This window comes from Mustela lutreola, chromosome 16 (genome assembly GCF_030435805.1).
Source record: "Mustela lutreola isolate mMusLut2 chromosome 16, mMusLut2.pri, whole genome shotgun sequence".
Classification (NCBI taxonomy): Eukaryota; Metazoa; Chordata; class Mammalia; order Carnivora; family Mustelidae; genus Mustela; species Mustela lutreola.
The window spans coordinates 16164507-16189910 of record NC_081305.1 but is presented as its reverse complement, the minus strand read 5'-3'; the positions used below and the strand labels follow the sequence as shown (position 1 = coordinate 16189910).

Sequence of the window (25404 nt, the reverse complement as noted above, 5' to 3'; positions counted from 1 at the left end):
TTTTCTATCTGTCTATCATGGGAGTATTTATAGTATAATACTCTCATGCAGTATTTGGGGCACGTCTACATATTGCATAGTTAATTATTCGAAATTCAAATTTAACTAGGCGTCCGTACTTACGGGGTAACCCTTAGTAGCTCAATAAATACTTGCTGACTTGATTGGCCTCCTCTCACCTGTAAAATGGGGCTAATGATAGACCCGCCTCGGGGGATGACGGAGTGAACGAAGCTCCTGGCAGACAGTGAGCCTTCAACGTATTTGCTTACTCCAGGACCATCTGGTGAGTGGGAACCCTTTCTATTTTGACATACACAAAGGACAAGAAGGCCGACTCCCGGCCAAAGGCGCCCAAACCAGGCGTAGGTTGCCCACACCTGAGAGTACGGCCGGCCTCTTCCGGGTCAGGTGACCGCGGGCGGTCACGTGACCCGGCCCGAGTGCGGGCGGTGGAAGGCGGAAGTGGGAGCGGAGTTGGGCGCCGCTTCTGTGGCCGCGGCAGGTAGCGAGCGCCGGCGAGACGGGCGCGGGGGGTGCGGCGAGCGGGCGGGCGGGCCGGGGGCGCGGGGCGGGCGGGGGGGCGGGGGACGGCGCGGGGTGGGCCGGGGCGGTGCGGCCCGGGCGCCGGGGGGCGGCGGCTTCCTGTGGGAGGGGCCTGGCTCGGCGGTTCCGGCCTCCGAGGAGGGGTGTCCCGGCTCCCGCCCGAGCGGGGTGGGCGTGCGGCGGGCCGCGCGCGGGGGTGCTTGGAGGTGGGCGCGGAGACAGCCGGGGGTGCGGAGGCCAGCGGGTCCTGCCGGAAGAGGGAAAGGAGCTTAGGTCCTAGGGATGGAGAGGCGTGACCTTTGTGGAGGGTTCGGGTCTGGAGGAAGGGGCGACTTGGGACTGAGCTGGAACGGTGCGCTTGAGTGTTTGACGTGGAGGGAAAGGAGAAATCAGGAAGAAGATGCTGTGTGAACCCCAGCTGAGAGTCTCTTTCTTCCTTTCTCTTTGGAAATGGTTGTTACCCGAGGCTTTGATTTTGGTCCCATTCAGTTTTTAAACTTCAGGAAGGATCACAGAATCTGGATCATTTTGCTTTCGTCACACCCACTTAGTCCTGGTTGGGTAGGGTTCCACTTCTTGGGAACCTAGCCCTTCAGATCATCTTTCTTTTAGATTTTCCCAGATCTCATCAACTTCGAGCCTTAAAAAAAAGAGTGAGGGCACTTTGCTCTGACCGTAAAATGGCTTTTAGCCTAAATTATTGACCACGACCTAGCCCAGCATTACCTCAGCAACAGTGACTGCAGAAATCTTGGGCAGAGTATTTGTAGTGCTTTATGACTTTTATTCTTTCTTCGATTTAAATTATTCAGTTTCACTTATCATGTGACTGCTTATCTTGATAAAGTGTAACTAGGTAGGGTGACTGAACGGTCTCTTTTGTGTTTCTTTTATTGTGACCTTAATCATGATTTTGATATTAAACACCTGTGTAAAAGCTGCTTACCCTCTTTCTTCATGTTTACTAAAATTCGCAGAAGTGAAATGATTGTGCCACAAAGATGTGGTATAACTAGAGTGAATGTTCCAGCTGGACTTTCACAGGAGCCGGAGTCGTTTTGGATTACCCGTAGGAAAAAAAAATGACTTTGCTGACATGTTATGAGTTAAAGTTCTTGGAGTCTTTGACATTTAAAAATTATTTTCTTTCGCGGCCTTTGAGTTAGGTTGGGAAGGTATTATTCATACTTTGGAATGAACAAACAGCCCTAAGGGAGAGGGACTTGTTTTGTTGTTGTTGTTGTTGTTGTTGTTTTTTTTAGCAGTTTATTGCTTTCTTTTTTACTGGTCTCTTTGTTCCTGCTAGACTGCACATCCTTCAAGGGTAGGGTTCATATTGCATTTGGCTCCTACCCTAGTGGCTGGATATTGTGGGCACTTGGTAAATGTTTGGTGAATAAATGACTTTCTAGAGGTCGCACAGCTGTAAGTGAAGGACAAGGGATTTGAACCCAAGACCTAGATTTTCTCTTATCAGACCATTTTCTGTGCTGTTGGTCCATATGAAGATGATGGGCATAGGAATAAGGCTTGGGTTGGCTTCTTAATCCCTTTTACCTAATGATGACTTCCTTGGTTACAAAGAGCTCTTACCAACATCTTGGGACCATGATCCTGTGAAGTTCAGGACTGTCCCAATTCCACAGATGAGGAAGCTAAGGCTTATTGATGTTCTTGCTTTAGATTCTAGAGCTAGTGACTGAGCAGGGACTCAAACCCAGGCAACAGACTCATTCTCTACCATTTACAGAAGGAGTATAAAGTATTTTTTAAAAAAGATTTATTTATTTACTTATTTGACACACAGAGAGATCACAAGTAGGCAGAGAGACAGGCAGAGAGAGAGAGGGGGAAGCAGGCTCCCTGCTGAGCAGAGAGCCCGATGCGAGGCTTGATCCCAGGACCCTGGAATCATGACCTGAGCTGAAGGCAGAGGCTTTAACCCACTGAGCCACCCAGACCCCCCTATAAAGTATTATTTTAAAGTATTTTTTTCAAGTACAGGAAGTATGACATTTTAAGGAAAAATAAAGTATATATATATATATATATACACACCAAAAATTATGAATATGGAATGTAATTGAAGTTTAAAAAATTCCAAGAGTCACCTATGGTGCCTCTTCCTGGGAGAACATTCTTTTATTCAGTGAGTATGTAAGTGCCTACTCTTGGAGTTGCACTGTCCAGTATGGTTGAGTACTGGAGATCTGCAATGGAGTATAAAATACACTGGAGTTTGAAGAGTCAGCTTGAAAAAGAAAATATGTCATTGATTTGTTTCGACTGTTGTAAGAAGCATAATATTAATATCAACATATGCGACACACAATAACATTTTAAGTTTATTGGGATAAATGCAGTATAATTGAAATTAATTTCACCTGTATCTTTCTACTTTTTAAAATGTGTTTCCTAGAAAATTAAAGATTATATTGGACAGTCCTGTTCTAAACACTGGGAATATAGTACCCAAGAAAAGGAAAAACTCTTGCCCTTGTGGATCTTAAATTTTAGTGGAAAGGAGCAATAAACAAAATAACCAAGTAAAGTGCATGTTTTATTGTAATAAAGGGGGGAAGTGGGATGTGGAGTGTTGGCTGCGGCTGCAGTTTTGCATAGGGTCTTTAGAGATGCCTTCCTGGGAAGGTGACTGTTGAGTAATGACCTGAAGGAGGTGAGGGGAGGAGCCATGGAAGTGGGGACATTGTGGTCCAGGCAGAGGGGACAGCAAGTTCAGTAGCCCTAAGTAGGCGCACCCCTAGCAGGTTTATGGGCCAGCTAGGGGGCTCCGGTGGCTGGAGGAGTATGAGCAAGGGAGAGTAGGAGATTGAGGTCAAAGAGGTATTGGGGGCAAGGGGAGTGATGGGCACGTCATGGAGGGCCTTGCAACCCATTTTAAGGGTATGGGTTTTAGTCAGTGATTGGGTTCATTGGAAAGTCTTAAGCAGTGGCTTGGACACGGTCACCCTGCCTTTTAACAGGCTCGGTCTGGTTGCTGTGTGGAGAAGGAGTACAGAGGAGCAAGGCTAGGGCAGGGAATTGAATTTAGAGACCTCCAAGAGCCGTGGGAAAGACACAGGATGGATAGTGAGTTTCTAATGTTTAATTATTGGTCTTACCAGACATGTATCGGATGCATTTTGTTTGTCAGGTATTCTGTTGTTTTACAGATTTAAAACAAACAGAACCTCACTGAGGCGAAGTGATGTGCGTGAGGTCATGTAGCTCCGTCATGGAAGAACTGGGAGTTGAGTCTTGATCTTTGAGTGCAGAGCTCTTGCCTTCCTTAGTGAGATACGTGGCGGTGGATACATGAACATAATCTCCCACTGGAAGCAAATCAGTGAGCTGCTTTTGAATGATTTTGAGTCACCATGAGCTCTTACAGATTCTGGAATTTCCGAGAGTTAGGAACAAAAGGGAAGTTCATGTTTCCCTTAAAAACGAACCAGTTGAATCTTTTTTAGAAAGTTGCAGGCCTCTGCTTCTCCCCACAAGGTTGTAAACAAACACTCAGTGATTTAAGTCAAGTGTTAATAACTACTTCTAGGAAAATACCAAACACTAAGGCTTGGCAGTCCTGACCTAGGGCAGGTCCGCTTCCTCTGTGTCACCCATGCCTTTTGCTTCCTGTTTTGTTGTGCGATCTGCTTTCCATTCTCTTTTATTATTAGCCTATAATTCCACTGTACTTCCAAAGATATGACCTTCCCTGTCCCTCCCTCTCTGTTTTTATGTGCTTGGCCTTTTACAGATGTCATTTGGCAAAGTTTAGTTGTGTTTGATTGTTTTTCAATGTGGGGCTTTGGAAAATGGAAGGTAACTCAATGCTGGCCAGAGAAAAGAGGCCAAGCAAGAAGAATTAGTGTTGGGAAAGAAAGAAAGAGCTGGGAAATCAGGAGAGTATGAAGGAAAGGAGAAATTTTTGAACAGACCCTTCTCTTCACATTTTTAAAAAAGTGGATATAGAGTAGATCTGTAATTATAAGAAGCTCTGCCTGTTTCTACAACTGCCTAATTAAAACCTTGATGTCGGTGAATAGTTTTTGCCCTTCTTTGGTCCATGTGCTTCACAGGCCCTTTCATCGTGAGATCAGTGTTCAGTGGTTTCTTGACTCAAAGCTGAGTGAAGAATTTGAGGAATTGCAGAGCCTAGACTTTGAGCTTCAAGAACTGTTTTAGCTTGTATTTTAGTTAATATTGAAGAGCACTTACTGTGTGCCAGCCGCTTTCCTTGATTGGGCTCATTTAATCCCTACAGTAATCTTAGAAGGTAAGTAATATTCTTAGGTTCATTTCACAGATGAAGAATTGAGCTTTAGGGAGGGTGAGTAACTTGTCCACTATCACACAAAGGCTTGTGAGTGACCAGACCTATTTGCCTCTAAAAATTGACTGGTCTGAAAGGTTCTCCTGCAGTTGGGTGAGAAAAAGCATCAGGTGCTCTAGATACTGCAAGAGCTATCCCTTGCTAAAGTTTATGCATGGTTGCTTTCTTGTGCCAAAAGCCCTTTGAAGATTTCTTTAATGGGGGTCCCTCAGAGTAAGAGATCTCAGGTCCCAGATGTCAGGGACCCCCTGACATTCCCCATTGTATTTTCAGGGCCTGGCACAGAGTGGGGCCTATCAGCATTATTGAAAGACTGACCCTGGCTCTGGACCGCGCAGGTTGGAATAAGGGTCCAGAAGAGGCACAGTCAGACAGCGGGCTGCCAGGCCCTGGAAATGCAAAGGTGAATGTCAGGGATTCCTTGGCCATTTTAGTCCCCTGGTTTCAAGAATCAACCTGTCCTAGCCACCTTTTGTATCTGGAATCACAACTATGAAGCACAGTTTAAGCATGACCACATCTCCTGTGACTGCTGGGCTGCTTTCTTTTCGGAAGTTACTTCGGGCCTGGGAGTTGGGCCTCCAAAGAATGTGTCATGGGAAGGGGACTTTGAGTTTCAGCCTGATGTCATTTGAAATCTGGGTCTTCTAAAGCCTTTGCTGCTAATTGTATTAGTTTCCTCTTCCTCATCTGTTTTTTTTTTTTTTTTTAAGATTTTATTTTTTTATTTATTTGACAGACAGAGATCACAAGTAGGCAGAGAGGCAGGCAGAGAGAGAAGAGGAAGCAGGCCCCCCTGCTGAGCAGAGAGCCCAATGGGGGGCTCGATCCCAGGACCCTAAGATCATGACCTGAGCCGAAGGCAGAGGCTTTAACCCACTCAGCCACCCAGGCGCCTCTTCCTCATCTGTTTAATGCATTACTGTAAACCTGACCAACGTGATGGTTTAAAACAATGTTCTGGAGGCCTGAAGTCTGCAGTCAAGGTGACAGTATCAGTATCCACAGGGCCTCTGGGGGTGGTGGGGTGGGTGGTGGGTGGGGTGGTATTGGTGGGATCGTGGGGAATTCTTTCTTTGCCTCTCTTAGTGGCTCAAGGCATTTGTTGGTTTGGAATCATAGGACTCCGATCCCTGCTCGGCCTTCACATGGCTTCCTCCCCTGTGTGTGTCTCCTCTCTGTCTCCTGTACAGATACTGTGCCCACTCTAAATTCAAGGTGATCTTATCTTCAGACCTTTAACTTAATTGCCTCTGCACAGACCCTGTTGCAAAATAAGGTCACATTCACAAGGTTCCTTCCACATCCACAGATTCAGACATATGTTTTTGGGTGCCACAATTCAACCCCTTACTCTAATTGAATGTAGGATGGAATGTTCTTATTAAAATTAAATAAGGACATCATCCTATGACCTGATTTGAAGAGGAACCTTTTTCTTTTCTGAATGTAAATTTTATTTGTGACTAAAATAATACATGCACATAGTTTAAAGAGCCAAAGAGCCTTATAAGACTGAGAGCAACAACAGTTCCTGGCTTCGCCTCTGTTTGTTCTTGATTCTGATATGTGTAGTCAGTGACTTTCAACTCTTAGTTTTCTTCTAGTATTGACTTGTGCGTTTCTTTTCTTTTATTATTTTTTTCCGATTTTATTTGTTTGTTTGAGAGAGAAAGCATGAGAAGCGGGGAGGGTCAGAGGGAAAAGCAGACTCCCCACTGAGCAGGGAGCCCAATGCGGGACTCTGATCCTGGAACTCCAGGACCATGACCTGAGCTGAAGGCAGTCACTTAGCTAACTGAGCCACCCAGGCGCCCCCCCTCCCTTTTTTTCCTTTCAAAGTAGGCTCCACACCCAACATAGGGCTTGAACTCATGACTCTGAGATCCAGTCACATGCTCTATACCTTCCCACTGAGCCAGCAAGACATTCCAACTTCTGCATTCCTGAATGACAGTTTTATCCTGCTCTCTTAGCCTGTCAGTTTTATCTACTGTCTTTTAACTATTGAAGGTAAGGATTTAGCCCTGTTTCGGGCCAGTCTCCACAAATACAGAGTTCTACACACTTGTACCTCCACCTTGTGATTATTCCCACATCACAAGTTTTGATTAAGTTGTTTATGCTGTTATAAATATTCACAGCTGAGCCACGTAGTATGTTAGGATTGCATTTCCTATCATATAACTTGTTGCTAGTTCCATATTTCCTGATTTTTTCATTTGCATAGTTTTCTGTGTTCCTGTCACTTATCCTGCATCAAATACTGCGATAGAGCTAAAAGTGCCACTTTTTTCAGTGCACTCAGATGCATCATGTAATCTCTTTCTTCCATTTTCTTTCTTTCCTCTAGAGGTGACATTTCCTATAAATTCTCTAATCCGGACTGTAATGCCTTGGGATTTTTCACTGTTAACCTTGTAATTGCTTTTGTCTCTCCCACGTGAATCCCCACTGTTCTCCATCTTTTTCCTTTATTCCCCTGGAACACATCTTTCAGTAGCTTCCTGACAAAAGCAGCATAGGGAGGAGTTTCTGTGAGACCTTACAAACCATGGTTTTCCAATCCTACTTGACTGATGGTTTTTTGGTTGTAGAATTATAGATTGAAAAGTTTAAAAAAAATCATTTTATCTCAAATTTGAAAGCATTGCATTGTCTTTTCACCTTTAGTGTTACTTCTGAGAAGTCTGATGCCATTCTGATTTTTCTTGTTTGTAAATGTGACTGGAAGCTTGTATACCCTTTGTTCTTGTGTTCTGAAATTTCATGACATTGTGCAATAGAAATTTTTTTTTTCATCGTTTGGGGCACTCAGTTGGGTTCTTTCTGTTTAGAACTGTGTATTCTTCAGCTTAAGAAAAATCTTCTGTGACATTTCTTTGATGATTTCTCTTTTTTTTCTCTTTTATTTCTGTGACTTGCTATAAGATGGACATTGGACAGTTTAAAGATTTATTTGTTTTAGAGAGGGAGCGCACACAAGTGGAAGGGGCAGAGGGAGAGAATCCAAAGTAGACTCTGTGCTGAGCATGGAGCCTGAGGCAGGGCTCGATCTCACCACTCTGAGATCATGACCTGAAACCAAGAGTTGGGTGCTCAACTGACTGAACCACCTGGGTGTCCTAGACTTTGGACATTTTGAACAAAACCACTGTTTTAAAAAAGTCATTTTTTACCTATTTACCATCTTCTTTGTCTTTCAGGTCACTTTTTAGTGTATTTCCTCGCTTTATCAGCTTGGTTTCTGCTATGAGGACTGTCCTTTCTAAGAGCAGATTGTTATTTTCTGAGTCCACCAACCAGCCAACTTACTTGCCTGCCTGCCTTCCTTTAAAATTGCATTCTGTTCTTGTTTCATGGGTGCAATATTTTATCTCTCTAAATTGTTTTGAGGTTTTCTTTGACCTCTATTTTATTTAACAGTGAGCTTTTATTTTTTTTAAGATTTTTATTTATTTATTCGGCAGACAGAGATCACAAGTAGGCAGAGGCGGGTAGAGAGAGAGAGGAGGAAGCAGGCTCCCTGTTGTGCAGAGCCCAGAGAGAAAGAGAGCAAGCATGAGCCAAGGGAAGGGCAGAAAAGCGGACTCCCTGCTGAGCAGGGAGCCCAGTGAGGGCCTCCGTTCTGGGACTCTTGAATCATGACCTGAGCTAAAGGCAGACACTTAACCTACTGAGCGACCCAGGCACCCCTCTTTGTAACTTTATGAGGAACTGCCAGACTTTTCTAAAACTGCACTATTTTTCATTTCTAATTAGCAGTGTATGAAGATTCTAATTTCTCAAAGTTCTCAGTACTATTTGTTATTGTATCCTTTTTGATTTTGGCCATTTTAGTTTGTGTGAGGTGATGTCTTATTGTGGTTTTAGTTTGTATTTCTCTAGTGACTAATGATATACATTTTAAAAAAAGATTTTATTTATTTATTTGACAGAGAGAGATCACAAGTAGGCAGAGAGGCAGGCAGAGAGAGAGAGAGAGAGAGAGGGAAGCAGGCTCCCTGCTGAGCAGAGAGCCCAATGCAGGACTCAGTTCCAGGACCCTGAGATCATGACCTGAGCTGAAGGCAGTGGCTTAACCCACTGATCCACCCAGGCACCCATGATATACATTTTTTATATGCTTATTTTTAAAATATATTTTTTAAAGATTTTATTTATTTGAGAGAGAGGGTGAGGCCGAATATAAGCAGGGGGAGCAGCTCAGGGAGAGGGAGAAGCAGATTCCCACTGAGCAGGGAACCTGATACAGGACTCCATCCCAGGACCATGAGATCATGACCTGGGCTGAAGACAGATGCTCAAACAACTGAGCCACCCAGGTGCCCCAGTTTTTATATCTTTTTTAGAGAAATGTCTGTTTAGATCCTTTGCCCATTTTTTAAAAAAAATTGGATTGTCTTTTTATTATTGAGTTGTAAAAGTTCTTTATATATTCTAGACATTTTTTTTAAGGTTTTATTTATTTATTTGACAGAGAGGGATATCACAAGTAGGCAGAGGGGAAACAGGCTCCCTGCTGAGTAGAGAGCCTGATTTAGGGCTTGACCCCAGGACCTGAGATCATGACCTGAGATGAAGCCAGAGGCTTTACCCACTGAGCCACCCAGGTGCCCCTCTAGACTTGATTTGCAAATATTTTCTCTCATTCTTTGGTTGTCTTCACTTTCTTGATGGTATCCTCTGAAACATAGAAGATTTTAATTTTGATGAAGTCAAATTTATCTTGTTTTTATTGGTTATACTTTTCATATTATATCTAAGAAACCATTTCTTGACTTAAAGCCATGAACATTTAAACCTGTGGGTTTTTTTCTGAGTTTTATAGTTTTGCTCTTATATTTTGGATTTCGGTGCATTCTGGATTCATTTTTGTATAAGGTATGAAGTAGGGGTCTAACTTTGTGCATTTGCTCATGGATACCCAGTTGTCCCAGCACCATTTGTTGAAAAGACTGTTACTCTTTTTCCATTGTATTGCCTTGGCATCCTTGTCTAAAATCAGTTGTATGTAGGTGTATGAATTTGTATCTGGACTCTCAATTATCTTTTCTTTCTTTTTTTTTTTTTTAAGATTTTATGTATTTATTTATTTGAGAGAGAGAGAGTGCACAAGCTGAGGGTGGAGAGAGGCAGACAGACGTGGAGGGACCAGCAGACTCCCTGCTGTACAGGGATCCTAGCTCAGGACTTGATCCCAGAGCCCTGAGAGCATGACCTGAGCTGATGGCAAACATTTAACTGACTAAACCACCTAGGCTCTCCTTGACTCTCAATTTTCTTCACTTGCTCTGTGTCTATCTTTATAATAGTACCATGGTCTTGATTACTGTAGCTTGCTAGTAAGTTTTGAAATTAAGTAATATCCTGGGTGTTATATGCAACTGATGAGTTATTGAACACTACATCTGAAACTAATGATATGCTATATGCTGGCTAATTGAATTTAAATAAAAAAAAAAAAAGAAATTAAGTAGTATGAATCCTCCAACTTTGTTTTTTCTAAGATTATTTTGGCTATTCTGGGTCCCTTGTATTTCCTTATGTATCTTAGGATGACTTTATCAATTGAGTTCTGTTTTTTCTTCTTATGTTTTATTTTTAAAAATTATTTATTATTTATTTATTTATTTATTTATTTATTTGACAGACACAGATTACAAGAGGCAGGCAGAGAGGGGAGGAGGGGAGGAAGCAGGCTCCCTGCTGACCAGAGAGTCTGATGCGGGGCTTGATTCCAGGACCTTGGGATCATGACCTGAGCCGAAGGCAGAGGCTTTGACCCACTGAGCCACCCAGGCGCCCCTCTTTTTATGTTTTAATATCTGGCTTTTCTTTCTAAGGGTCTCTTTAGATAGTTGGATTCCTTTATGTATTTAGTAGCCACAGGCTGAGCTGTGTGCTCAGCCTCAAATGGGGGAAGGTGAGTGGGGATGGGACAGTGAATTCTCATAGCTCCGGATGTAGACTTCCACTTATCTGTCTGGATCAGTATGGTGCCTAATCGCTACCCTCAGCTGTGCCTGACGTCCTCAGGTCTGGTGTAATCTATCCAGAGACTAAAAATGAACTCTTCCTATTTGGGATTGGGGAGAGGGTGACTGCCTGGCTGAATAGTTGGGGAGGGGGTCTGGGAACTCTGTTTCTCATACAGGCTTTTACTCTTCTCTCCTGTTTGTTGGCCAACTCTGCTGTCACTTTCAGACACACCTAGTGCCCGCAGTCACCCTTTCTGTGATTCCCCAGTGCTACTAGCCTGCTTTTTGTCAACCCTACCCCCCAACCATTACAGGCATCTATCTCACTTGCCCCTTTCCAGGATGTGGCTGCTGCCCCCTCTGTCTGTTGTTTCCTTTCCCATTCATTTTTAGTTGGTTTATATTTTTGTGTTTCTTTTCTGTCATTTTGATGGGATTTGAGAAGAGAGCAGAGATAAATATATGTGTTTAATCTGTTACGTTTATTAAGAGCTCCTGGAAGGTTCTCTAAGTTGGTATCAGGGAAGGTGCTATAATACTTAGTCTCCTCGGAACCAGTCCTGGCACAGAGCTCCTTCACTGTGTACTGTTCCTAAAGTTTTATATTGCCCCTTTAAAAAAAAATCTGCATATTGTTTAGTGCAATCTTTCTGCATTATTTTAGTTTAGCCTTAAACATTCTCATAGAGCTGGGCGCCTGGGTTAAGCCTCTGCCTTCAGCTCAGGTCATGATCTCAGGGTCCTGGGATGGAGTCCCGCACTGGGCTCCCTGCTCCATGGGGACCCTGCTTCTCCCTCTGCCTCTGCCTCTCTGTCTCTTTCTGTCTTTCATGAATAAATAAATAAAATCTTTAAAAACAACAACAACAACAGCAAAAACATTCTGATTGAGGTGAAGTCCTACTCTTAGTGTAGACAACTAATTCAGTAATGCTATACCAGTGGTTCTCACCTCAGCTTTATATAAGGATCCCCTGGGGAATTTTTAAATAATGTAACTGTCTGTACCCTACTCCAGACCAGTCAAATGGGAATCCCTGAGGTGGGTTTGGCTGTCATTGTTGACTGGTTCGTTTTTAGTGCTCTCCAGTTAATTCCAGTGTGCAGAAAGAATTGAGGACCGCTGCTCCAAAGCATTTCATAGTTCATTAAGAATAATTTTACCTCGGCACCTGCGTGGTTCACTGAGTTAAAGCTTCTGCCTTTGGCTCAGGTCATGATCTCAGGTTCCTGGGATAGAGCCCCACATTGGGCTCTCTGCTCAGCAGGGAGCCTGCTCCCCCCCCCCCCCCCCGCCTCTCTGCCTACTTGTGATCTCTGTCAAATTAAAAAAAAAAAAAAAGAATAATTTTATCTAACAGGATACATTCCATTATATCCCTTATTGCCATTTTCTTCCTCCTTCACTGGCCCCTGTTTGTTTTGTAGCGTCCCAAGACTTACTACTACCTCGAGAGCTCTTGCTCTTTTATCTGCCTAGAATGTTCTTCCAGTGTCATTCTCAGTTCTGTCCTTCACCTTCTTCTGATCTTTGGTTAAAAGCCACCTTCTTGGGGTGCCTGGGTGGCTCAGTGGGTTAAAGCCTCTTCCTTCAGCTCAGGTTATGGTTCAAGGGTCCTGGGATCGAGCCCCGCATTGGTGGGGGGGTCTCTGCTCGGTGGGGAGTCTGCTTCTCGCTCTCTCTGCCTACTTGTGATCTCTGTCTGTTGAATAAATAAATAAAATCTTAAAAAAAAAAAAGCCACCTTCTCAATGAGATTTTCCTCATCCACAGCTTTTTTCACTTTGGCCGCCATCTTAAATTCCTGTCCTCCTTCGCTGCTTTGTTTTTCTCGGAGTCACTTGTTACCTCTGCAGTTCTTTCATTTGCTTCATATCTGGCATCCCTTTTGACACATGTCCTTTCCCTATGTTATCAGTCTTTTAGAGTTTAAAGAATCCAGTGGATGGAACGTCATTTATTCTCTCTCCCATGCCCTTCTCTGCTCTTTGTAGATGCAAGCTTCTGACCTGTATCATTTCTTTCTCCTGGAAGGACTTCTTTTAAATGTTTCTTTCAGGGTATGTTTTTGTTTGAGGAAGTCTTTTGTTTACTCCTTCACTTGTAAAGAATAACTCCATTGGACACAAAATTCTAGGTTAGTATGTTTTTTCTTTCAATACTTTAAATATTTCTCTCTGCTCTCTTCCTGCTTATATGGTTTCTGGTAAAACAAACAAACAAACCAACCCTGTTGTAATTCTTACCATTATTCCTGTATAGGTTAGCTGTTTTCTTTCTCCTTTTGGCTTCATTCAAGACTTTCCTTTTGTTTTTAGTTTTCTCTAGATTCATTTACTATGGTAATATTTTGTATCTAGTTGTTTGTTTGTTTGTTTGTTTTGTTCTAGTGTTTGGTGTTTCTCCTGCTTCTTGTTCTCTGAGCTTCCTGGATTTGGGGCTTGCTGTAGGTCATTAACTTTGGAAAATTCTTGGCCATTATTACTTCAGATATTTCTTTTGCTCTGTTCTCGCTTCTTCTGGTATTCCAATTATGCATATTTTGCACATTTTGAAACTATCCCACAGTACTTGGACTTTTAAAAACATTCTTTCTTGTGTGCTTGGACAGCTTTGTTGGTTGAGTGGCTGCCTTCGGATCCTGTCACGATCTTAGGGTCCTGGGATGGAGCGCTATATCAGGCTCTCTGCTCAGTGGTGAGTCTGCTTCTCCCTCTGCCCCTTCTTCTCCACTCATTCTCTCTCTCTAAAGAAAATAAATAAAATCCTAAAGAAAAATTCTTTCTTTTTGCATTTCTATTTGGGAAGTTTTTATTGACATAGCTCTAAACTCTGTGATTCTATAGCTGTGCTGTCTACGGATGAACCCATGGAGACAATCTACGTTTCTTTTACACTGTTTTGGATTTCTAGCCTTTTCTTCTTTCTTTCTTAGGGCTTCCATGTCTCTGCTTACATTATCCATCTGTTCTTGTGTGTTGTCTCCTCTTTCCATTAGAGCCCTTAATATATCTATCCATAGTTATTTTAAATTCCCTGTCCATTAGTTTTAAAATCTGTGTCTTCTCTAAGTCTGGTTCTGATGCTTGCTTTGTCTCTTCACACTTTTTATTGCCTTTTAGCATTGCTTATAATTTTTTGAAAAGATTTTTTTATTCTACAGAGAGAGTGAGAGAGCATGTGGAGGGGGGAGGGGCAGAGGGAGAGGGAGAGAGATTTCAAAGCAGATTCTCTGCTGAGCGTGGTGCCCTACATGGGGCTTGATCCCAAGCTGAAATCAAGAGTCAGACACTCAACCGACGGAGCCACCCAGGTGCCCTTTAACATTATTTATACTTTTTAATTGAAAGCTGGACATCATGTATTGGGTTAAAGGAGCTGAGGTGAATAGGCCTTTAGTTTGGGGTTTTATGTTAATCTGGCTAGGAGTTAATTTGGGTTTAACAATTGCTCTGACTTGGTGCACCAGGGTGGCTCAGTTGGTTAAGCATACAGCTTTCAATTTCATCTCAGGTCTTGATCTCATGTTCATGAGTTCAGGTACCCTTGGGTGTGGAGCCTACTTAAAACAAAACAAAATAATTGCTGTAACTGTAGGTACCAGAGGTTTCAAATTTATCTAGTATCCTTGTTTTGGTCTCCCTGTTATCTTTGGTCTTCCTTAAGAACAACTTTGTGAATAGTATTTGCACCTTTCAGCTCTTTCAGCTGTATTCCAGCTTTATTAGACCCATGATATGGTGGGAAAGTATGGGGGAGGGCCAGAATTTTGTAGTCTTATCATTAAATCCCAGTCTTTTAGGGGTGTCCAGGTGGCACAGGTAAGCGTCCGATCTTAGTTTTAGCTCAGGTCGTGATCGTGTGGTTGTGAGACTGAGCTCTGCATTGGGCTCCAAGCTCAGCATGGAGTCTGCTTAAGTTTCTCTCCCTCTCTTTCTGTGTCTCCCCTTCACATGCTCTCTCTCTAAAATAAATACATCTTAAAAAAAAAAAAAAAACCACCCTCAGTCTTTTAACGAGTCTATGTCCATGGGTTGTCACCTTCAAAAGTGTTTTTTAACTAGTTTTCCTCAAGTGATACAGGAAGAGTAGAAGGACCTCAGGCAGGGGAACTTCCTTCCCCTAGTTAGGATAAAGCTCTGGTGAAGTCGTTTTCGCTAGAGAGTAGGCCCTCGTTGTGAACATTTGGGATATTTTACAGTGGTTACTTTTTCCTTTTCCATGCAAGAGCCAGGAGGGAATCTTTCTTGGCTCTTCACCAGGACAACCTCTAAAGCAGGAATTTTGTTTTGTTTCATTTTACTCACCGTTTATCACTAGCACCAAAACCAGTGCATGGTATATAGTAGATGCTCAATAAATATTTGTTCATCCAGGCCCATGAGGTTATTTTACATATGTGTGGGAAAATTTCTCAGACCTAAGATGGTAATGAACTGATGACATTTCTCTGAGTGAATAGTTAGTCCTCAAATCTATTGATTACTTGTTGGGTTTTGTGGTGTTTTGTGAGTGTCTCTCTAATTTGAAGCCCTACCCAACATGGGATTGTTACAGAGCTGCTCTCATGCAACCTTTAGTAAGGAAACTAGGAAGGAATGTATTTTATATCATGATCCAGTGTACTTGTTTTGTTTGTTTGTTTGCTTTTTAAGATTTTATTTATTTGACAGTGAGAGAGGGAATACAAGCAGGGGAAGTGGGAGAGGGAGAAACAGCTTCCTGCTGAGCAGAGAGCCCGATGTGGGGCTCGATCCCAGGACCCTGGGATCTCAACCAAAGCTGAAGGCAGAGGCTTAACGACTGAGCCACTCAGGTACCCCGATCCAGTGTACTTGTACATATAAATGTCCATTTATCTGGACAGACTTTTCATGAAATAATACTTTCCTTTATGTATGATGTACTCTTATATTTTATATTCTGTTATATTTTACTTAAAAAAGGTTTTTTTCCCCCCAAAGATTTTTATTTATTTGACAGAGAGAGAGATCACAAGTAGGCAGAGAGGCAGGCAGAAAGAGAGAAGGGGAAGCAGGCTCCCTGCTGAGCAGAGAGCCCAATGCAGGCCTTGATCCCAGGACTTTGAGATCATGACCTGACCCGAAGGCAGAGGCTTAACCCACTGAGTAACCCGGACGCCCCTAAAAAAAGGCTTTTTATTTATTTTTATTTATTTTAAAAAAGATTTTATTTATTTGACAGAGAGAGAGAGAGAGATCACAAGTATGCAGAGAGGCAGGCAGAGAGAGAGAGTGGGGGGAGCAGGCTTCCAGCTGAGCAGAGATCCTGATGCAGGGCTCAATCCTAGGACCCCGAGATCATGACCTGAGCTGAAGGCAGAGGCCTAACCCACTGAGCCACCGAGGTGCCCCAAAAAAGGCTTTTTTTTTTTTTTTTGAAATATTTTATTCATTCATCTGTCAGAGGAGAGAGCAAGAAAGAGAGCACACACAAGCAGACAGAGGCAGAGAGAGAAGCAGGCTCCACACCGAGCAAAAAGCCTGATGTGGGATTCGATCCGAGGAGCCTGGGATGATGACCTGAGCCTAAGGCAGCAGCTTAACTGACTGAGCCACCCAGGTCTCCCCAAAAAAGACTTTAAAAAAAAAGATTTTATTTATTTGTCAGAGAGAGAAGCATGCACACACGCTAGTGAGCACGAGCAGGGGGAGGGGTGGAAGGAAAAGCAGGCTCCGCACCGAGCAAAGAGCCCAATGTGGGACTTAATCCAGGACCCTGGGATTGGAACCTGAGTTGAAGGCAGATGCTTAAGCAACTGAGCCACCCAGGCATCCCTAAAAAAAATGCTTTTCAAGATTTACATAGAGGACAGGTTCAGAGGACAATACGCTTTTAGTGTTTTTACACTTGATCTTAGCCAAAAGCCAAGAAGCGATTTTTTTTAGTGTTTTTAAAGAAATTTGGGTTAATTCAACTAACCAGAGGTAGTTTTGATTTTCCTCTTCCCCACCCAATAAATCCATTACGCTCTTCAATAATGAAATTCTCTGTGTGTCTATAACCTTTGGTGATACTTAAAACATTGTTCCCCTTCCTCCTCCTTCCTACCCTGGGCTTATGCTAACTCATGTTTTTGGGAGTGATTTGGATGCAAACATTGCCCATTGCTATGAGCAAGGGAAAAAATTAAACTTGAGTCCAGGTGCAGGGTTGCTGAGACAGGTATAGCATAAATCCTAGGCCTCAGGTTTCATGACCTGGAGCCTCCTGCCTGTTAGGGACCATGTCTCATATGGGACCCTGAGGCAGAGGCTGAGAGGCTAAATGTACTTTGGGATGGGGTCTGACTTCTTTTCTCTAGTAATGGTTACTTTTAAAAAATACATGGTTGGAAAGGTCTTATAGTTCAAAACACCTACCTTGTAAAGTCAAGGTGGTATTTTCCTTAATAGATCTGGAAAGACAGACAGTCCCCGATGTAATAACACTGATTATTATTAATAAACACTGGACTACCATCTCGAAAGACATTGGAAAAAGAAAACGTGTTATCTACTCTAATTCTTCTGCTTTCCCAGTTGGCTTTCTTCCTTCTGAGACTTCATTAGAATTTATCTGCTTGGTTTTGTTGTGGGGCCCTGACGGATACAGATCCAGAGGTTTGGTCTTCTCCCATTTAACAGGCCATGTAGGAGGTTTCATTCTCTCGAATTCTCTTGAGTTTAGGCCATAGGCTAAAAGGAGAAAAGCTCAGGGAGGACGTGCTAGTTTAAAACTACCCTCAGTTGAGTTGTCTTAGGAAAAGAGTCCTAATAGATATAAAGATTTTTAAAATATTCTTTTATTTTTTGAGTCTCTAAATAATGGATCTCCTGCTTGTAGTGCTTTAACCTCTGTTACCGAAAGCCCTGAGGCTTATTTATAATCATTAATTTTTCCTTCATTATTCAAGATATGATCTTCCCCCTCTTTAAAATTATCGTTAAATTATGAGAGAGATCAAACATGTAAAATGGTTCAGAGAATAAGATAATGAATAGTCATAAAAACCACCATCTGGATTTCATGAATATTAACATCTTGCCATATTTGCTTCAGAACTTTTTCTTTAAAAGACAAAATGTTGCAGATACCTTTGAAGTTCCCGTGGTCTCTGTCCTTCCACCAGTTCCCATGGTCCCTTCTGTGCTACCCCAGAAGTAACTTCCATTCTCATCTCGGTGTGGTTACTTCCCAGCCACACTTTTATACCTTTATTCCATTCATGTCTTGCCACAGCAGTATATACAACTGATTCTGTGTAAGTTCAAGCGTGCACCAATGACATCATACTACACTTAGGTTTTCACTTGCTTTTTCCCCCTTTTGCCATTATAATGTGGGATTTTTTAAAAAAGATTTTATTTACTTATTTGACATACAGAGATCACAAGTAGGCAGAGAAGCAGTCTCCCCACCGAGCAGAGAGCCCGATGCGGGGCTCGATCCCAGGACCCTGAGATCATGACCTGAGCCACCCAGGCGCCCCATAATGTGGGATTTGTACGTGTAGATTGAATTCAGATATTCCAGCTATTCCACAGAATTCCATTTTTTAAGTAGATTCAGTTTATTCATTCCCCCATTGATGGACATTTAGGTCGTTCACAAATTTTTGCTATTACAAACGTTGTGATGAACATCTCTGCAACGCGGCTTCTTCGGCATGTGTTGGGAGATTTTTCCCGGGGCCGAGACCCAGGAGGGAAATCCTGCCAGGCACAATATATGCATCTTTCACTATATGGAGGTTGCCAGGTACCATCTCATTTGCCTTCAGAACTGTGTAAAGCTTCTCACCACTACTTTTTCTCTGACATCTCATCTCTTGCTGGTCTGCTCGGGGGGAAAGAGAGCATTGATCTTTTTATTGCTTTACCAAAACAAATTTAGTCTAGGAAATCAAAACATCTTCCTTTTAAATTTCAGACAGTGATGCTCCAGTTCACTGGGTAAACATTTATGGAGCTCCTGTTAAAAGCCAGGCATCATTCTGGACTGCAGAGCAGGGCTCCAGGGCTAATAGATGGGGCACACATCTCAGCCTTTGTGGAGCTTACATTCTAGGGGAGGGAGAGAGACAATAAATACGATAAATCCATACAGTATGAACCATGCCAGTGATAAATGCTAGGGAGGAAAAGTAAAATAGGGAAGGAGGGGTCCAAATGCATGTGGAAAGGTAGTGTAATAGAGTGGTCCAGGAACACCTCTTAAGAAAGTGACTTCTGAGTACATGTCTGAGGTAGTCCCTATAGGTGAACAATTGGGGAAAGAACATTCTAGATGGAAAAGGTAGAAGTCCAATAGGGGAGCAAGTCTGGCATGTTCAAGGATGAGTGGGGAGGCTTGTATAGCTTCAGGAGAGGGAGGAAGTGGGGAAAGAAAAGAGAGGGGAGGTCAGAGAGGCGTGTGGACTGTATCATGCAGGGCCTACATTTTAAGGACTTTGACTTGTACTTTGCAGGAGACTGGAAGCCCTGAATGGTTTTGAATAGCAGAGTGATGTAATCTGTCATACGTCTTAAAAAAAAATCAGTCTGCTGAGCATAGAGATTAGATTGAAGGTAAAGAGGATCTGAGCAAGAGAAAGATAATCTGGGTAAGCGATCACAGGGCTTTGGACCAAGATGGTGCCAAGAGGTGGAGAGAAATGTTTGAATTTGGGAATATTTTAAAGGTAAAACCAAGACGATTTCCAAATATGTTTTAAAGATTCTTAAATTTTATTTTAGAGAGAGAGACAGCCTGGAGGGGAGGGGTAGAGGGAGAGGGAAAGAATCTCAAGCAGACTCCGGACTCCGTACCGAGCCCACCGTGGGGCTTGATTGCACCACCCTGTGATCGCGACCTGAGCTGAAATCAAGAGTCGGACGCTCAACCGACTGAGCCACCCGGTGGCCCCCAAACAACAAGATTTCTTGATAGTTTTAATGTGGGGTGTGAGAGGGAAGGTAGAAGCAGGGATGAGTACTAGAATTTTGGCCTGAGCCACTGGTTGGAAAGAGTTGTCATTAACTGAGATGCAGAAGGCCAAGAAGCAGGTTTGAGAAGGAATATCGGAAGATTCGTTTGGTCATTAGACAAAGAGGGGCTGAGGTTCGAGGGTGAAGTTTGTACTAAACACACCAATTTGGGATTGTCAACAGTTGGCTGGTATTTAAAGCCATACGAGAAATTACCAGAAGACATGCAAGGCCTGAGCTGTGGGACACCCTGCTGGTTAGAGGTTGAGGAGTAGAGAGGGAGCCTGTAAAGAGGCTGAGAACGAGCAGCCCGAGAGGCAGGGGGAAACATTGGGCAGCTGTGATGTCCTGGAAACCCCGGGAAGAAAGCATTCCAAGGAAGAGTGTGATCGATCTGTCATATCAGGTGTGCCGGTAGGTTGTATGAGACGAGGACTGAGAATTCACTATTGGACTTAGCAACACAGAGGTCTGGTCTTAAGAACTTGATAGCAGTAGTTTCTGTATTGTCTTCTTAGATGCTCCCTAGAACTTTTTAGATGTTTCTATTGCCACTCCATATCTAAGATTGTAAGTCAAATGCCTGTTATAGACTAGTCTGGAAAAAACTAGTCACTAAAAATTTTTTTGGACTGCATGTACCTTATAAATAAGGCAGTTGTTTTGTTTTGGCTAAAATCTTGAAGTATAAAAGTATTTGACTTCAGCTATGGAAAATGTCAAAATCAGTGTGACTTTATGGTAGCTACATTTTCATCCTCACATAAAGGGTTTCCATTCTTAGTGAAATGTGGTGACTTAACATCTTTTAAGGCTGAGTAACCCTTCAGAATAGCAAGTTGGAGGAGAGATCAGAAAGAAATACAATGGAAGAAGGTATTAATGATGTCGAACAGAAGAGGACTTTCTTAGTGTCTTTACAGTAGCAGTTCTCCACGCGAGGGAGCAGAGGGGGTCCCTTCGACCTCTGCTGGCCACTTGAGATTTAAAAGGTTTTGCAAGATCAAAACTATTTTCATAATAACCTTATTTGCCTTTTCCACCGTGATTGCATTTGCACTGGTGGTGCAAAAGCGAAGGTGAGTACAACTGTTGCTGCCGTTGTTGGAATCTGGGTTGTGCTGCGAGTCTGAGCTGTTGTCCTTGTCTTCCTCATGCAGCGGACTTAGTAAAAAGAGAGCAGGCCAGTTTGACTTCAGAATGTGCTTGACAAAGCAGTAAAAATTATTAATTTTATTAAGTCTCAACCCCTATGCATGTCTTTTTTCTAATATTCTGTGTGATGAAGTGGGAAATACGCCTACAGCACTTCTGCACGCCTAAGTATGATGGTTGTCTTGGGAGGAAGCGCTTGTGTGAATTGAGAGCGAAGTTGCTTTTTTCATGAAATGCTATTTTTACTTAAAAAAACTGAACAAACTGAAGTTACTAGATTGGGTATTTGGCAGACATTTTGTTGAAGATGAATGAAGTGAGCCTGTCACTTGAAGGAAAACAATGGACAATATTTGTTGCCAATGATAAAATATGAGTTTTTAAGTGAAGATTAGAATTTTGGAATACTTACATCTGCCACCAAGAGCTTGACACTTTCCCAATACTTAAAGATCTGTTTGATGAGATCAGTGGTGACATTCACAAATGTGCTTTTTCTGATAGTGTATAATGAAATGTGTCAACATTTGGAATATCTACATAGCTCAGTGAACCAATATTTTTCAAATGATAAAGGGCGATGTTACAAAATTGTGTATAAGTAAAAGATCCATTCAAAATGCAAGATAGACTTATGCTTTGAGCCAAGGTAGAGTGACAGGGATGCCTGATGGCTAATGATGTCCAGAATGTGCTTATTGGCCATTCGTGTATCTTTTTATTATTTACTTATTTATTCGTTTTTATTTTAGACAGTGTACCTGGGAGGGTGGAGGGCAGAGAGAGAAGGGAGAGAGAGAATCCCAAGCAGAGAATTCTAAGCTCCACACTGGGTGTAGAGCCTGATTCTGGTCTTGATCTCACAATCCTGAGATCATGACCTGAGCCTAAGTCAAGAGTTGGTCACTTAATCTGCTGAGCCACTCAGGCACCCCTTTTGTGTATTCTTTATTGATTTTAAAAATTGGACTTTTATTTATTTATTTATTTTTAAAAATATTTTATTTGTTTATTTGACAGAGATTACAAATAGGCAGAGAGCCAGGCAGAGAGAGAGGAAGGGAAGCAGGCCTCCTATTGAGCAGAGAGCCCGATGTGGGGCTCGATCCCAGGATCCTGGGATTATGACCTGAGCGGGAGGCAGAGGCTTTAACCCACTGAGCCACCCAGGTGCCCCCCCAAAATTGGACTTTTAAAAAATTGTTGAACTGTGATTTTCTTTTTGAAAGTGTTATATTAGGCTCTCTCCTCTAAATGTTGATGTCGTAGTAGTCCTTTGCCCTTCCTAGGCTAGCAGAGACCTAGCTAGGCTCAGGTCAAGACAGACAAACTCCACCCCGACGGAAGTAGCACGGAGTTGTTTGGACCTTTATATTTTTCTGGTTCATCTCTTTCAACTGAAATACTAAAAAGGGGTGCAGTTCCTCAGTCTCTTACCGGATATCCTCTAAACCTCCTGCTGTTTGTCTTGCAGTTTTCTGGTGATGACATGGCATCTGCCAGCTCCAGCCGGGCAGGAGTGGCCCTGCCTTTTGAGAAGTCGCAGCTTACTTTGAAAGGTGAGTGGCACCCTGTGAAATGTTTTCTGTTTGAGGTCCAGCACAGTCTATGGGGAAGAGGCAGAATCATACCACGCCTCCGTCTGAGAGCCAGATACTGTGAAACAGCCTAAGAGTCTAATCTTCATTCTCATCGTGTTACCATATAGCTGGATTTCTTTTTCTTTTTAATATTTCATTTTATTTTATTTTTTTTAAAGATTTTATTTATTTATTTGACAGAGAGAGATCACAAGTAGGCAGAGAGGCAGGCAGAGAGAGAGAGAGAGAGGAGGAAGCAGGCTCCCCGCCGAGCAAAGAGCCTGATGCAGGACTCGATCCCAGGACCCTGAGATCATGACCCGAGCCGAAGGCAGCAGCCTAACCCACTGAGCCATCCAGGCGCCCCTTAATATTTTATTTTATTTTATTTTATTTATTTTTATTTATTTATTTATTTATTTGACAGAGAGAGATCACAAGTAGGCAGAGAGGCAGGCAGAGAGAGGAGGAAGCAGGCTCCCTGCCGAGCAGAGAGCCCGATGCGGGACTCGATCCCAGGACCCTGAGATCATGACCCGAGCCGAAGGCAGCGGCTTAACCCACTGAGCCACCCAGGCGCCCTTAATATTTTATTTTTAAGTAATCTCTGGAACCAGCGTGGGGCTCAGACTCACAATCTGACTGAGCCAGCCAGGTGCTCATAGAGCTGGAATTCTTTTCCTTTCTTCCCTTTTTTTTTTTTTTAAAGATTTTATTTATTTATTTGAGAGAGAGGGAGAGAGCACAAACAGGAGGAGTGGCAGAGGGAGATGGAGAAGCAGACTCCCCTCTGAGCTGGGACTTGACATGGGGCTCCCTCCCAGGTCCCTGAGATCATGACCTGAACTAAAGGCAGATGTTTTACCACTGGAGCCACTCAGGCACCCCTGTCGCTGGAATTCTTAAAAAAGAAGGATAAAAGGAACTTTTGGCAAAAATTAATGGTGATTCCTTCACACTTTAGGGCCCTTTTCTGCCTATACTCATTCCCTAGGTAATCTCATCCAACCTCATGGTTTATTTATTTATTTTTAAAGATTTATTAATTTATTTGAGAAAGAGAGAGTGCTTGCACAAGCACACAGTGGGGAGAGGCAGAGGGAGAGAGAAACTTTAGCAGACTCCATGCTGAGTGTGGAGCCTGATGCGTGGGGCTCGATCTCAGGATCTTGAGATCAGGACTTGAGTTGAAACCAAGAGTCAGTCACTTAACCAACTTCACCACCCAGGCGCCCCCCCAACCTCATGGCTTTAAATGCCACCAATAATAAGAACACTGCCAAAATTATGTCGCTAGCCTGGACCTCTCCTTTGATTTATTTCCAGATTTTTATCTTTAGTAGCCCACTTGTCATTCCACTTGAATGGTTAGTAACCATATAAGCTCCTGGTTTTCCTTATCATATTCTATATTCAGCCAATCAGAGAATCTGCTCATGTCTGCCTTCAGAACTATCCATCATTCAGCCTCTTCCCGCCACCTGCAGCGTCCAGGAGCTGCCATCTCCACCCTAGATGAAGGCAGTAGCCTCCTAACCTGCCTCCCTGCCTCTGTCCTTTGTCTTACTTCGTCCTCTCAGTCACACATTAGGCACATCAAGGCTTTAAACATGTCAAGGGTGCTCCATCTCACCCAGTAAAAGCTGAGGATCCCATGGGATATGACCCCACCCACCACTCCCATTTCTCATCTCCTGTTACTCTTCACATACACCCTGCTGCGGCCACGTGGGCCTCTTTGCTCTTCACTGTGTGTGCCGGGCACACTCCCACCTCCGAGCCTTTGCATTTGCTGTTCCTTTTGAGTGAAATCCTTTGGGGCCAGATATATACCTGGTTTGCTTCCTTGCTTTCTTTAGGTCTTTACTCAAAAGTCAACCTCTTTTTTTTTTTTTTTTTAAGATTTTATTTATCTATTTGACAGAGATCACAAGTAGGCAGAGAGGCAAGCAGGGGGCCAGGGTGGGGGGGAAGCAGGCTCTCTGCTGAGCAGAGAGCCCGATGCGGGACTCGATCCCAGGACCCTGAGATCATGACCTGAGCTGAAGGCAGCGGCTTAACCCACTGAGCCACCCAGGCGCTGCAGAAGTCATCCTCTTTAACAAGCCTTCCTGATTCCCCCATTTGCACCTCCCCGCCCTCCTCATGTCTATCCCTTTCACTACTTTATATTTTTTTCTTAGCCTTGTTACCATTTAACGTAGTATGTATATATTTTTAAAGATTTTGCTTATTTATTTTAGAGAGAGCAAGTGTGGGTGCGCAATTGAGGGGAAGAGCACGTGGGAGGGAGAGGGACAAGCAGACTGCACTTAGTGCAGAGCCCAACTTGGGGCTCAACCCCACCACCCTGCAAGTGTGACTGACCTGAGACGAAAATCAAGAGTTGGACATTCACCTGACTGAGTCATTCAGGCGCCCCAATGCAATTTACAGATTTTTATGTATTTCTTTTATTGACTTTCTCCTTCAATAGAATGTAAACACAAAAATAGGGCTTTTGGTCTGTTTTGATTACTTTTGGTACCCCAGTGACAGAGAACAGTGCCAGACACTTAATGGGCTGTCAATATTGCTTGAGTGACAGAAGGTTGCTTTGGTAGCCTTAGCTCTGCAGAAGAGTCACGGGACTGAGAGATGCCTGGTGACCCGGGACAGTGCTTAGTATCACAGCTCTGGCCTCTCAGAGACATGGTCATTTGGAGGCAAAATTGTCGCATCATTTTTTAAAATTATCATTTCTGAAATGCAAGTATTATTCATCTCTTTAATTCATTCAGATGCTTTAAAATTGTTTCCTTTCCTCCAGTTCCTCAGTGCCCCTGCTGGGAAACTAATA

At 43.0% G+C, this 25404-nt stretch overlaps 1 protein-coding gene across 1 annotated transcript in view; it reads left to right on the top strand.

The window, feature by feature from the left end:
• Positions 1–418: 418 nt before the first annotated feature.
• The window catches only part of WWP2 (WW domain containing E3 ubiquitin protein ligase 2), a 147652-nt gene continuing 122666 nt past the window's right edge, over positions 419–25404 (top strand). The window contains exons 1-2 of the mRNA XM_059150800.1: positions 419–505; positions 22460–22544. Coding sequence (XP_059006783.1) covers positions 22475–22544 — 70 coding nt within the window. The 5' untranslated portion in view covers positions 419–505; positions 22460–22474. The remainder of the gene's footprint in view (positions 506–22459; positions 22545–25404) is intronic.